General features: G+C 37.9%; 1 protein-coding gene across 1 annotated transcript in view; it reads left to right on the top strand.

Annotated features, from left to right (window-relative positions):
- The window catches only part of LOC148823447 (cytosolic phospholipase A2-like), a 30473-nt gene that overhangs the window by 11494 nt on the left and 6179 nt on the right, over positions 1 to 12800 (top strand). The window contains exons 5-13 of the mRNA XM_088928018.1: positions 371 to 484; positions 1312 to 1349; positions 1938 to 2082; positions 2693 to 2829; positions 3966 to 4188; positions 5202 to 5316; positions 8336 to 8473; positions 10921 to 11013; positions 11920 to 11985. Coding sequence (XP_088784144.1) covers positions 371 to 484; positions 1312 to 1349; positions 1938 to 2082; positions 2693 to 2829; positions 3966 to 4188; positions 5202 to 5316; positions 8336 to 8473; positions 10921 to 11013; positions 11920 to 11985 — 1069 coding nt within the window. The remainder of the gene's footprint in view (positions 1 to 370; positions 485 to 1311; positions 1350 to 1937; positions 2083 to 2692; positions 2830 to 3965; positions 4189 to 5201; positions 5317 to 8335; positions 8474 to 10920; positions 11014 to 11919; positions 11986 to 12800) is intronic.

Below are 12800 nucleotides of genomic sequence, written 5' to 3'. Positions count from 1 at the left end.
ACAGTACAACTACCACTATAATTTTAATGTGGAACGGCTGCAGTGCTCTTAATTTTGCTACTACATCCTCATCAATCATTCCAATTACGTTTTATGGAGAAAACACTCCTTCCTACTGTATGTCCCATTGCAGCAATTTCCTTTTCACAATACTGTACCTTTTTATGAAAGACCTGTTACGAGTGCCATTAGGTTTTAGCTATTAGGAGGTATAAATATCAGAGTAAATTAAAAATACTATTTTAAAAATTAAGGGAATAGTTTTCAGGGATCATATTTGTCTGGGTAATAGTTTCAAGATTTAACTCAGATTTAACCTTCTAAACGTATTAATTCTGTGAGTTATTTGACCTTTTTCTTCTCAATTCAGATAACCTTAATGGATGCCAACTATGTTATGGACGAGACTCTAGGTACTGCTTCATTTCCCATCTCAAGAATCAAAGTGGGACAAACAGAGCTGGTTCCATTCCTCATTGGCAAAGTAAGATGTTGATTCACCCAATGCAACTGATTATCATTTAACCAAGGCATGATGCTTATTGTCACATTGGGTTCTTTAGATTTTAGGCGCAGTTGTAAAATCCCATCCTGTGATAGAGTGTTCTAGTGCACATCAAGTTATATGGTGGTCCCACGGTTAGTTCACACTGGCGCATAATAATTTGCAGAAACTACCCTTATGAAAAAATTCAGCTTCAGTTATATTTTGCTGCTCCAAACGTGTGACAGCAAGGATAGATGCTTTCTCTTGTCTGAAGAATTTGTTTAATGAGCTTCTCTTTTCTGTTTTTTTTACCGTAATGTGTGAACTCTCATTCCCTTTGTGTGTGTCTGTGTATTCTTTCTTCTATAGGATGTTTTATTTTTCTTCTTTGTTTTGAAACTTAAAGTCAGTAAAAAAAGGTCTTTTGTTACAGGCCCAAAGCTGTGACTGAACTCTTTGCCCGATTTTATTAGAGGTCAACTGTCTTTATAAAAATACTTCTATACTCTTTCATCTTGAATCCATTTGAGTGCTAATTTAATTAAATTGTTGCATTTGATTTTTTTAATTGTACGTTTTTTATTTTTCTTTTTAGTTTACCTTAACATGAAATTAGCTATAGAGTATAGATAAATATTATTTCACTGAAGATGTACAATTTGTGTCTTGAGGTACAAGATGAAAAGTAAATATTATGATGTAACTTTTATTGCTCAAAAGATTTTTTAACATTCATTGTTTTTTTCATGCTTTGTGACTGAATGGTTTATATACTAAATAGTAACATCACATTTCAATAACGTCGGTATATTTTGTTTTAATAGGTAACTAAGGTGTATTTGGAGATGTCCGTCGAGGTGTGGTATGTATCACTTTTTCACATTTATGAGTGGTGTGCTTTGCTTTTCTGCAAAGATCAAAGCAATCTTGTAAATCTTTGTAGGGGAACACAAAAAACACTCTTACGCCAATTTCCTTGAATGTGGCTTTTTGCATTCACATTGTGTGACTTTTTCTGAAAATTCATTTCAAAATAAGATCTCCGCAAGTATTTTATTGTGCTGCAGAATTAGGTATGATCTTAATGATGACTTCTAGAAAAAGTAATTTCCTAAAACAACAGTGGAAAAAATGATTTAACATCATACAAAATTAAGCCTATACAGTATGTTACTTATACTGTAAATCCTTCACTATCTGAAGGTGTTAATAACTGGCTGGTAATTCTTGTATTACAGTATTTTTTGTCTACCTGGTCAATTATGTTGTATCAGTTTAGCATATGTAATATCTAGGTTAAGGATAAGGTCTATTGTTTTCCTTTCTGTATTTTTTCAAACTAGGTAAAGCGAATAGCATAATGATCCCAGTTATTGCTTTCAGGCTAGGGGTTTTTCTACAGTCCCTCTGGAGATTAAATACCTAACGTTTCTGTACTGTGTGTCCCCAGTTCCTCAACTGATTTGCGCTTCAGCATGGCCCTCTGTGACAAAGAAAAGTTATTTCGGGAGAAGCGCAGGGATCGGGTCATGCTGGGAATCAAGAACCTGCTGAAAATGGAGAAAGGTCGTTTTCTTCCATCGTCAGTTAGAGAAGTGAGTTAAATGATCAAAATGCCATTACCACAGCTCCTAAAGTGCTTATGCATTTGGACCAATGTATTTTTGTAGATTTTCCAAGTCTCTTTAAAGCACAAACTGTTAAATTGGTCCAATGATGCCAGTAAAAGAGTTGTGGCCAGTTCTGGCTGTTAAGAGCCTAGATGGATGGACAAGATAAAAAAGAAGTTAAAAAAAGATCAGACAAGCACGTTGGCTGCTGGCCTGAAGCAGATTATCATGTTGAAGGGTGGTGCAGAAGTATTACGAGAAAACTGAAGATATCCGCTGTTCCGCAAGTGTTCATTTCAATATAGCACAGTAGTGTATTAGACCCAGGTACTGTACAGGTACCGTTTTAACTACAATATTGAGGATTTCCACAATTTTGTCATAGTGTGCTGCAACATTCCCTGACTTAGGGGAGCACCCACCCAAAGAAACAATAATTATGTACCCCATTGCTCTTACATTTATACTGTATAAGAGAAAAGATAAAACCAGGATATCTTAAAGGCAGATAAGTAAGAAAGGATGCTAGTTATTGCTCTTTTATTTGAAGTTGAATGCCATACGTTAAACATCATTGATTCCTTGATGTTGGTAGGTCCCAGTGATAGCTATCCTCGGGTCTGGAGGGGGCTTTCGGGCAATGGTGGGCTTCTCTGGAGTGATGAAGGCTCTGTACGAGTCGGGTGTTCTAGACTGTGCCACGTATGTGGCTGGTCTCTCAGGATCCACATGGTGAGTGTGCTTTGTGCTTTTCCTGTCTGTTGAGAGCTGGTGGAAGACTCTTTTTTGCAGTATTTTTTTCAAAAAGAACCTGTGTGCTCAATTTACAGTATATAGATTTGTGGTGAGGAAGTCAGCCCCTTGTCTGCTCATGATAATGATGCCGATGTTAAAGTAGCTCTTTATAAATGAGAATTCTCAGTATATTGATTCAGAAACAAAGAAGGTCTGTACATTTTAGAAAAAAGTTACTTGAGGTTGTGGTGATAATGATGTGTTCTTGATAATGTCTCCTCAGCAGCGTTGTACAACTTGACTTTTTTAAAGGTGTAAATAATGTATCATATTATTAATTATAGTTAAATATAATTATTTAATTATAGTTAGGACTTAATATAATGATGTATGTTTAAGAAAATACAGAATTTATTTTATTGTAACAGGTAATTAAGGTTCAGTAAGACTGAAACTATTTTTGAATTTAAGGTTTCAATAAGAATGAAAACAATTTTGTAATATTTTGTCTGATTACTATATAATCGCTATTAACAAAATGCAGTTTTAACCGTCTCTATCTAGAAAATTGATGTATTTTTAATAAATGTAATATAGATTCTGATAGTAGTTTTCCCCCTAGAGGAATATAATATATTATCCAATAAAAAAAAATACTGAACACCACTCAGATATACTTTTGTAACTGGTAACCAGTTAAACAAAGGAATATAGTTTACAACTACAATACAGTATGTACCTTGAAAGAGATTTCACTTTCTTAAAAGCAAATCCCATCATTACACATGGATAAGCTTTTTGAGTACTGCTTTTTGATCGTATTAAACATAGAAAACTAAAACATACAGAAATATATAAAATGAATACAGAATCTGTTTCTAATTTACACAGGGTAAGGCTAGGATCACAGTACAGTTTTTTTTTTTATTTTTAACAGTTCTAGAAAAAACTAAATACATTGTGCATGGAGCAAGAACCCATTTTCTGAAACTGAAATTCCCCAGTAGTATTTTAGTGATGAGATTTCTTTGAGCCTGACCTGAGTAAATGTAGCCCAGTTTTCCTATAAAAGCAAGCCACAGGAGGCAGGTTGCTTCTGAATGGGTATTCCATTGTCTTCCCCTTCGCCACAGGTACATGTCTACACTGTATTCCCACCCCGACTTCCCAGCAAAAGGCCCTAAGGAAATCAACCAAGAGGTGATGAAGAGTGTCAGCAGCAACCCCCTCTTCCTCCTCCTGCCACAGCACATCAAGCGCTACATCGAGGCCCTCTGGAGGAAAAAGGCCTCTGGGCAGCCTGTCACCTTCACTGACATTTTTGGCATGCTCATTGGAGAGACCCTAATCCCAGGAGTAAGTTCCCAGACTTCTACAAGTTGTTTTTGCCAACCCTGTCGCTGAGTCTTAGTACATAGTATATCAATCCTTCCACTTTCTAACTGCTAAAACCAAGTCAGGGTCGCAGAGGAGCCGGAGCCTAGCCTGGCAAGCAACAGGAAGAAAAGCAGGATACACCCTGGGTGGGACGCCAGTCCATTGCAGGGCTGACACAGGCACAAACACAGACATTCACACTCACGTCTATGACCGATTTACCCAGAAGCCAATTCATCTACCATTATGTTTTGGGACTGTGGGAGGAAACTGGAGCACCTTGTGGAAACCCATGCAAACACAAGGAGAACATACAAACTATAGCACCCTGGGTCCAGAATTGAACTCTGGGGCTCAATGCTGCGAGACAGCCTTGCTAACCACTGCGCCACAGTGTCGCCACATACTGTAGTTTTGGAAGATAGGCCCTTCCTGTCTGAAGACTACAACATTTGCAGAAGTAAATGGGCTGCAGTTTGTGCAATCTCTGAAATGCACATGCTGACCTGCTATACTTATCTGCAGGCCTTCAGCTTTTCCTTTTCAGTAAATCATGATCATATAACTAATAAAAGGTCATCTCCTATTTATGTAAAAATAGCAAATTCAGGCTTTTTGTATGGCCAGCTATTTTAAGCTCACATTGGCTTTCCTCTTGTTTTTAATGCTCTTTGTTCATCGGAGCAAATATTTCTAGGGACCGCTCAGATGTACCAAGATACAGAGACACCTTTGTTTTCATCAGCTTAATTCTGCAACCCGATGCAAATAACTCTTTTCACCTTGTGGTGACATGTTACTACAGTATATTGAGGAGTCCCAGATCAGAAGCACCTTGTTTATCAGGAACATTATTTGCAGATGCTTTTCTGTGCTGCTTGACATGGCTAATTTTTAAATTGAGACCAGACAATATAAAACTGATTTGGAATATCTTATCCAAGAAATACTTCTTGATATTAACACAGGGATGCATGTTATTTGCCCTACAGAGAATGGACACTAAAATGAGCCACATGCAGGAGAAGATCAATGAAGGCCAATGTCCAATGCCTTTGTTTACATGCCTGCATGTCAAACCTGATGTCTCAGAACTTATGTTTGCAGGTAAGGATGTGTGTTCGTACCCTGCTAGTTGCTTGAATGTGGTGAGCTGTGAATTCTTTCCCAGCTTCTGATTCTGAAATTATACAAAAGAACACAAACCGTTTCCTGCCGTAGAAATCATCAGTCTTTTTAAGATGTGCTGATTGGTTTCCTTTTGCACTTTTTTAAAATAAGAAGTTAGAAGGAGTTATTGTAAGGCCAAGTAGAAGATGCACCTGAAAATTGCAATTCCTGGAAATCATGGGGGTCCAATCATTTTACTTGAGGGCTGGTGTTTCGTGGCTGCTTGTTGGCTTAACTAGACCAATTAGACAGCTTCGCCCATCTCTTTTGGTGCTGCAGTTTTAAAGACAGTTGGCCCTTTAGGACTTGACCAGGATTGGTCACACCTTCTAAAGAGTTGGCCTTGTGTAATCGCAGACAAGCACATGACTGCAGTGGATCTGTGTTTTGTAAAACAGTGACTTTGTAAGTAATTTGTTGTTTTTGCAGGAGAAGAGTTTTTCAGCACTTGCTTCTGCTTGCTGATGATAAGCATATCGCCACATGCTATGTTTCTTATCGCTTTCAGCTTCTAATGGAGTTGTGAGCTAGAGAAATCATAAGCTGATATTTGTGGTTTATATTGACATTCATGGAGGTGACTCACAATACTTTTCTCTTAGCTTCATCTCAGTATTGACACAGAACTGGATATCACATATTTTGTATCTCACACATACTGTAGATGTGTACTCTATTTATAGTTAGATTAGTTTGCATGCTGATATTCAAATGATAAGAAAATAAAGGTTATGAGAAACTCAGCTGAACTCTTTAGAGCATAAAGCTCAGAATCTTCTGATTATACTGTATGTTGGTTCTTTGAGCTGACTCAGCGCAAAATGACCACCCTGGATCATCAAGCGCTACTACAGATCAACATGATAAGAATGTTCACATTTTGCTAATGGTGTCAGTCACATTATGACTTCAGTCATCCTGCCTTTCCAAAATAGATGAACAGAATGTCTTGTACATCATTTTTAGATGATTTGATCCTTCTTAACTAGTTCTTACTTGCTGTTCTTTTCCTTCATATTTTTCACTAAATACTTCAATGTAAATAAATTTACGTTTGTACAGTTATTTTGTGAGAGTCAGGTATTAGACTTGACAATTCTGTGCTGCCACTCATCAAATTATGCAGTAGCTACATTCCTGGTATTGACAACCAAATAATCATCTAAATATATTATCATGACCCTAGGCATAGTGATAACATTCATGGATTTTACACCATGATTTAGGTAATTTTTTCTATTGTATTCAGTCATCAAATAAATAACAAAAGATTAAGGAAATACACAACACTAAAACTGTTAAGGTGAGGATACATTTATATAAATTCTAGGAATAAAGCAACAGTTTAGAATGTGGTACATTTGATACGGAAAGACCAAAGCAATCCTTTGGAGAAATACTTCCCTAATCATTGTATTTCCATTCTCTTAAATACAATTTTTGATAGAATTGGAGGTCATTGGGATTTTCTTAAAAAACGGTTTGAATTATACAGGTTATTTAAAACGCATGTTCTTAACAAATAACCTCTGTAAAAAGAAAACTTAAATATTTTAGCCTGGTTTTGCATAGACATGCTTTGATGAAGATGAGTAAAGTTCTGTGCTGGTCTCTTTTAAGTCTGCACTGTCTCGTCTTTACTCTTCAGTGACAAACTAGGAGAGCAGTTTACATATTGAAATGCAATCTCAAAACTGAGTTAGCATGCCCACTTTTCCTTTTATCTCATAAGCAAAGGATCATATAATGTGACATATGAGTTTAGCATTCCTAGTTTGTTTTACTTTCACAATTTTTTTACAACACTCCATGTGTACCTCAGGCAACTATGTTTCAGTTTAGTATATTAGTGTAACTCGTTTAATTTCTTTTCATGATTTCTTCACAAAATTCTGTGTGCTACCCCAAAACGACTGTGTTTCACGTGGAATGACAACATCCAAGAATCAGATGCTTTGTGAATCTTTATTAAGTACAGTATTAAGTAAGTACTGTATTTGAACTATAGCAAGTTACACCTTGATCCGCTTGGCTGAGGGGCAGCCCCTGCCAGAGGCCAAGGAGGCTGGGACCCCCAGGGAGAGTAATTAGCTGAGGGGTGCACTGGGGCTAAGGATCTGCACCTGTGGATGGAATGTTGTCGGTTCAAATCCCGCGTCCGGCAGAGGAATCCTACTCCGTTGGGCCCCTGAGCAAGGCCCTTAACCCCAACTGCTCCAGGGGTGCCATATAAATGACTGACCCTGCACTCTGACCCCCAGCTTCTCTCTCCCCGGCTGTGTGCCTGTGTGTCTCATGGAGAGCAAGCTGGGGTATGCGAAAAGACAAATTTCTAATGCAAGAAATTGTATATGGCTAATAATATGATCTTATCTTATCTTAGCTATAGAGTGGCTGCTAATGTGGAGATGGGGGGTGCTTGTGAGAATGAGGTGTTTGCATGAGATATCTGTAACTAACACCTGGGTGAAAGAAATTGGCTTCTTGGTTACTGTCCCTCCTGAATGTCAGTTAAAAACTTCCCATTGCGGTAGTTTGGTCAAAGCCTAATTCAGGCAGAGGAGAGGAGTGATTCGAAAAGTGAACGTTATTGGGGTAGCTCACCTGACTGAGGTGAACAACAACCTGTCTGCAAGGATGGGGCTATCTGAATCCCCTCCCCACCACCACCATCTTTTTTTCGAGAAGGATGAGCCAGGGAGCTGCAGTGAGAACAAAGTGACATCAGAGCAGGGTGAAAATGTAACCTCCGAGTGAGTCAGCAGGAAGATCTTTACAGTATACATAGATAGACGGACGAGGGAGAGATTAAAAATGCTCCATTGGGTGAAATGTGCGTCATATTTAAAATACAAAAGTGGGATCAGGTTCTGAACCTTGTGTGTAAGAATACTGAGAGTTGAATATAGATCTAGACAGAGGAAATAATGTGTTCCAATCTTTCTTTATTCTGCAGATTGGGTTGAGTTCAGCCCCTATGAGATAGGGATGGCTAAATATGGCACTTTCATGACTCCTGATCGCTTTGGAAGCAAGTTTTATATGGGCACTGTGGTGAAGAAATATGAAGAGAACCCACTGCATTTTCTCATGGGTAAGAGTCACCTTGCAGGATATGACTAAGGGATAAAGGATACTGTCACTCTGAGCAGCAGGTATTGTATAAGAACAAAAGTCTACTCATGAGAAGAGAATGTTTGGAGCGCCTAGTATCAGGGTAGTATGAACAAAGAATCTGCTTTCTCCTTTGTTTTCTGATACCTACTTGCAGTAATCACAGTGTTTTCATTTCTGTAAAAATCTGTGAGAAAACTGACTTGATGTTGCAATCTGTAAGCATGTTTACTAACTTGAGGTCTATTTATATCAGTGTTTGTTTGCCCACCCAGGGCAATGAGTCAGAAAAACTTCTAAAAAAAAGATTCTGCTTAATAATCAGTAATTATCAAATTTGAAGACTTTTTGGAGCTTATGGCCCCAGCTTTAGATAATTGCTGTGGAACGCTGCACAAAATCACAAGTTGGAGTGGGAGGGCATGTCAGTGTTTTTCTCTTTTTCTGTCCATGTCAGACCGTAGCACAGAAGAGCAGAAAGATTTTAAAGTGCTTCTGATGTGTGCTGTCAGAGAGACGAGGAATTCACACTGTGAGGTGGAGAGGAGATGACATTATAGCAAAAGAGAGCAAGGGATGTAGTACAGCAAACAGTTTAACCGACTAATTAGGGGGAATGAATGTCTGTTATTGTCCGATTCCATTAAATTCTATTTTTTTCAGCCAAAAAACAGTATTATTTTGGTTCATTTTATAACAACATTATAACAAATTCAATGAAAATTGTTCTTTATATCATAAAAATACAAGCACTGTATTAAGTGAAGTGTAAGTATGCTGTTGTGTAAAATTTGCAGCTAAAGCATACGAAACACAGACAACACCCACCATAAGCAAGTGACCTACCTCAACAGAGCACTATGATATTCCTGAATTTAAAAAACCTACAGTATGGAATTTTCATTTTCACCTTGTTTTATTGTTTGTACAAAAACAGGTATTTCTGATTTTACAGACAAAATTTCAGTTTTTCCAGATTTTTTTGCATTTTATCGGTGGTATCATTTAAAACAATAATATTTTTGAAATGTTAGGGAAATAAAATAATTAATAATTAATAATTGCTTGAACTTATATAGCGCTTTTCTGGACACTCCACACAAAGTGCTTTTACAGGTAACAGGGACTCCCCTCCACCACCACCAATGTGCAGCATCCACCTGGATGATGTGACAGCAGCCATAGTGCGCCAGAATGCTCAAAACACATCAGCTATTAGTGGGGAGGAGAGCAAAGTAATTAAGCCAATTCATAGATGGGGATTATTAGGAGGCCATGAGTGGTAAGGGCCAATGGAAAATTTGGCCAGGACGCCAGGGTTACACCCCTACTCTTTTCGAGAAACGCCTGGGATTTTTAATGACCACAGAGAGGCAGGACCTCGGTTTTACGTCTCATCCGAAAGACGGCGCCTGCTTACAGTATAGTGTCCCCGTCACTATACTGGGGCATTAAGACCCACACGGACCACAGGGTGAGCGCCCCCTGCTGGCCCCACTAACACCTCTTCCAGCAGCAACCTTAGTTTTCCCAGGAGGCCTCCCATCCAGGTACTGACCAGGCTCACACCTGCTTAGCTTCAGTGGGTTGCCAGAAAAGAAATCTAGAAAGTGAAAGGACGATGAATGGGTACCTGATTGTGTTCCTATATGACCTGAATCCTTAGCTCCTACAACTAAGCATGTGGATTTCTTTACAGGAACCAGTTAAAGGTCTTGGGTGTGGATTCTCATATTCTTCAATACTTGTGTTATTAATCATCACTTTTGTCACCTCTTTGATTTTAATAGAGGACACTCAGAGCAAATACAGTACACCAAGAAATCTGTCAGCATATTTCCTTACAAGGGGCAATCAATTGTAATAAATAAGGAAAGGAAAACTTAATAATCATCAGCATTTGTAAAGACTGAATACTATTTGGAGACACATTATAAGTAGTCTTGGTGTTTTGTGAAGCTAATTAGTATCAGTATTGCATGTTACAGTACACATAGACATTCTTTTCATGCAAATAGACTTGTGTGTGTTCTAGACTTAGTTTTTTAATGGCTTCTAATAGATTTTTAAAAAATATGTTTTATTATTGAGAGAAGCAAAGCAAGGAAAAGCTACAGTAAGTAGCAAAAATGATCTAACAGTACTGTTAGGTTTTAAGCTCCTTTTATCAAATAATGTTGAAGAAAAGTTGTGGGGCAATTCCTCAACCATGGTCTTTCAGAGAGATCTTTGGGAAAAGAATACATGATGTACTCTGTGGAATAATGCAATTTAGTCAGTTATAACAAGCGTAGGTGATCCTACTTAGTCTTTTTTTACTGAACGAATAGCAAGGATACAGTAACAGTAAGACCAGTTTACTCGCAAGAGAATAAATAAATCGATTTTAAGTTAGCACGTGGTAATAGAAGACTCTTTTTTTTGCAGGTGTCTGGGGGAGTGCTTTTTCCATTCTCTTCAACAGAGTCCTCGGAGTGTCCCGTTCCAATGACTGTGGCTCTACAATGGAGGAGGAGCTTGGTAAGAAATGTCCTGGATTTTTAAGTAAAATCACCTGGGCAACGCAGAACACCTGCAGTGTCGTCCATTCCGCTTACTTCACTTTGTAACATTAATATTAATAAAGTGTTCTATGTGAGTAAACTGGTCCTTAATCTTACTAACTTAAGAGTTTGATCAATGTCTATTGTTCCTTATATCCAAAGTTTTTGTGAGCAGGGGAAGGTACTGAATTTTCCTCTATATAGTATCTACTTATTTTTTTATTCATAGAAGGAATTTTACATAGTACTCGATTTATAGTACCGCCCATGTTAACTTAACTTTAACCCATGTAAATTTGGAACTCGTGTGAGATATTAATTACTAGCAACCTTGAAAAAACCCTCAGACGTTAATGTGCTTACAGACTTATCCCTTCATTTGTCATATTTCTGTCTGCTTAAAAAAGCATTTAAACACAATTGCTCATAATCATTATGATTTCTTTCCCATGCTCCCGCGGCTCTTCTTAATAAAGGCACGTCCTCAAGGAACTAGGATATATTTTGCAAGGGATAACGGACGAATCAAAGGGTTCCTTTGAAGAGATAATTTTGCATGAAATCTAATTAAATTAAAATTAAATCCAATCCAATCAAAGTATTTGTTTAAATGTCTCTAATCCACCCTGATGTTGAGCGGTCTAGTTTGGATACTGTTTGCTAGTATTTCTGGCAATATGAGCGTCAGTGAATTGAGTAGAGGGCTAAAGTACGTCAGAGTGTGAGCTGCAGACAAACGAGCAGAGCTTAACTCCACGCTGAGAAGTAAAATAAAACAAAGGTTGGTTTTTCTTCTTTGTGCTTTACAGTAGGGAATTAATCTCGACCACTGTTTCTAGCAGATTTAACTTTGTGATCTAAATGGCCATGTCCTCTTTCTCAGAACAAATAAAGCCTGAACACATTTTGGGGGAGGATAGCTTGGACAATGACGACGAGCCTCGGAAAGGTGAGCATTGCGCACCTGCAGTGTGTAACGGCGTCCTCTGATGTATTGATATGAGGTGTCCTATGCAAAATCACTTAAAGGGGAACTGCAGTCCCAATTTCTGCAGACCAGTTGTTAAATCTCAGTACCAAAATAAATTCATTGATGTTAAAGAAAAATGTTACAACAATCATGAACTTTGTGAAAGTACTGTAAGTCGCAACAGTACTTTGCCACAAACCCCTGGCCTCGGCACGGGCGAGAGTGAGAGTTCACACGAATTGCGACGTGGTGCGGCCCTTCCTGCTCACTAGTCACTATGATGTAATGTGATGATCGAGCGAATAAGTACAGGTTGTGCAGCAGATGTTTCACAACAGAAAATGTCCAATGTAATCTGCATGGGGAGTAACAATTAAGTAGGATTTGTTGGCAAAAATATTGAGAGGAATATTTCTATTGGATTAAAAGAGACGTATTCACAAGCCTGCTTCTTTTGTTGCCTCGTTCTGAATCGCAGAACACAGCACTGCGCATACCTGGAAATTTAGTCTATTTGGTGATATAAATTGGGGGTTTTACAAGTTTTTGTATACATTTTACTTTTATTGTGGTTTGCAATGCATTTATCAATGCTGCTTCTTTTCAATCCCGAAATATAAAAATCACTTTTTAACTTTTTAGACCACAGATGAGCAAACTCTGTTTTTCTATCATTTAATCGATCCACCCTTCGACACTTGCATGTCCATAAACAGTTTTAATTGTGTTATAACATATTCTGATTCAGTGCATGTTAAATATTAGTATCACATCACTGGGATACATGATAAAAT

The sequence above is a fragment of the Atractosteus spatula genome, chromosome 11 (genome assembly GCF_055471065.1).
Source record: "Atractosteus spatula isolate fAtrSpa1 chromosome 11, fAtrSpa1.hap1, whole genome shotgun sequence".
In the NCBI taxonomy this organism is placed as follows: Eukaryota; Metazoa; Chordata; class Actinopteri; order Semionotiformes; family Lepisosteidae; genus Atractosteus; species Atractosteus spatula.
The sequence above is the reverse complement of the archived record's forward strand: the minus strand, read 5'-3'. Positions and strand labels throughout refer to the sequence as shown.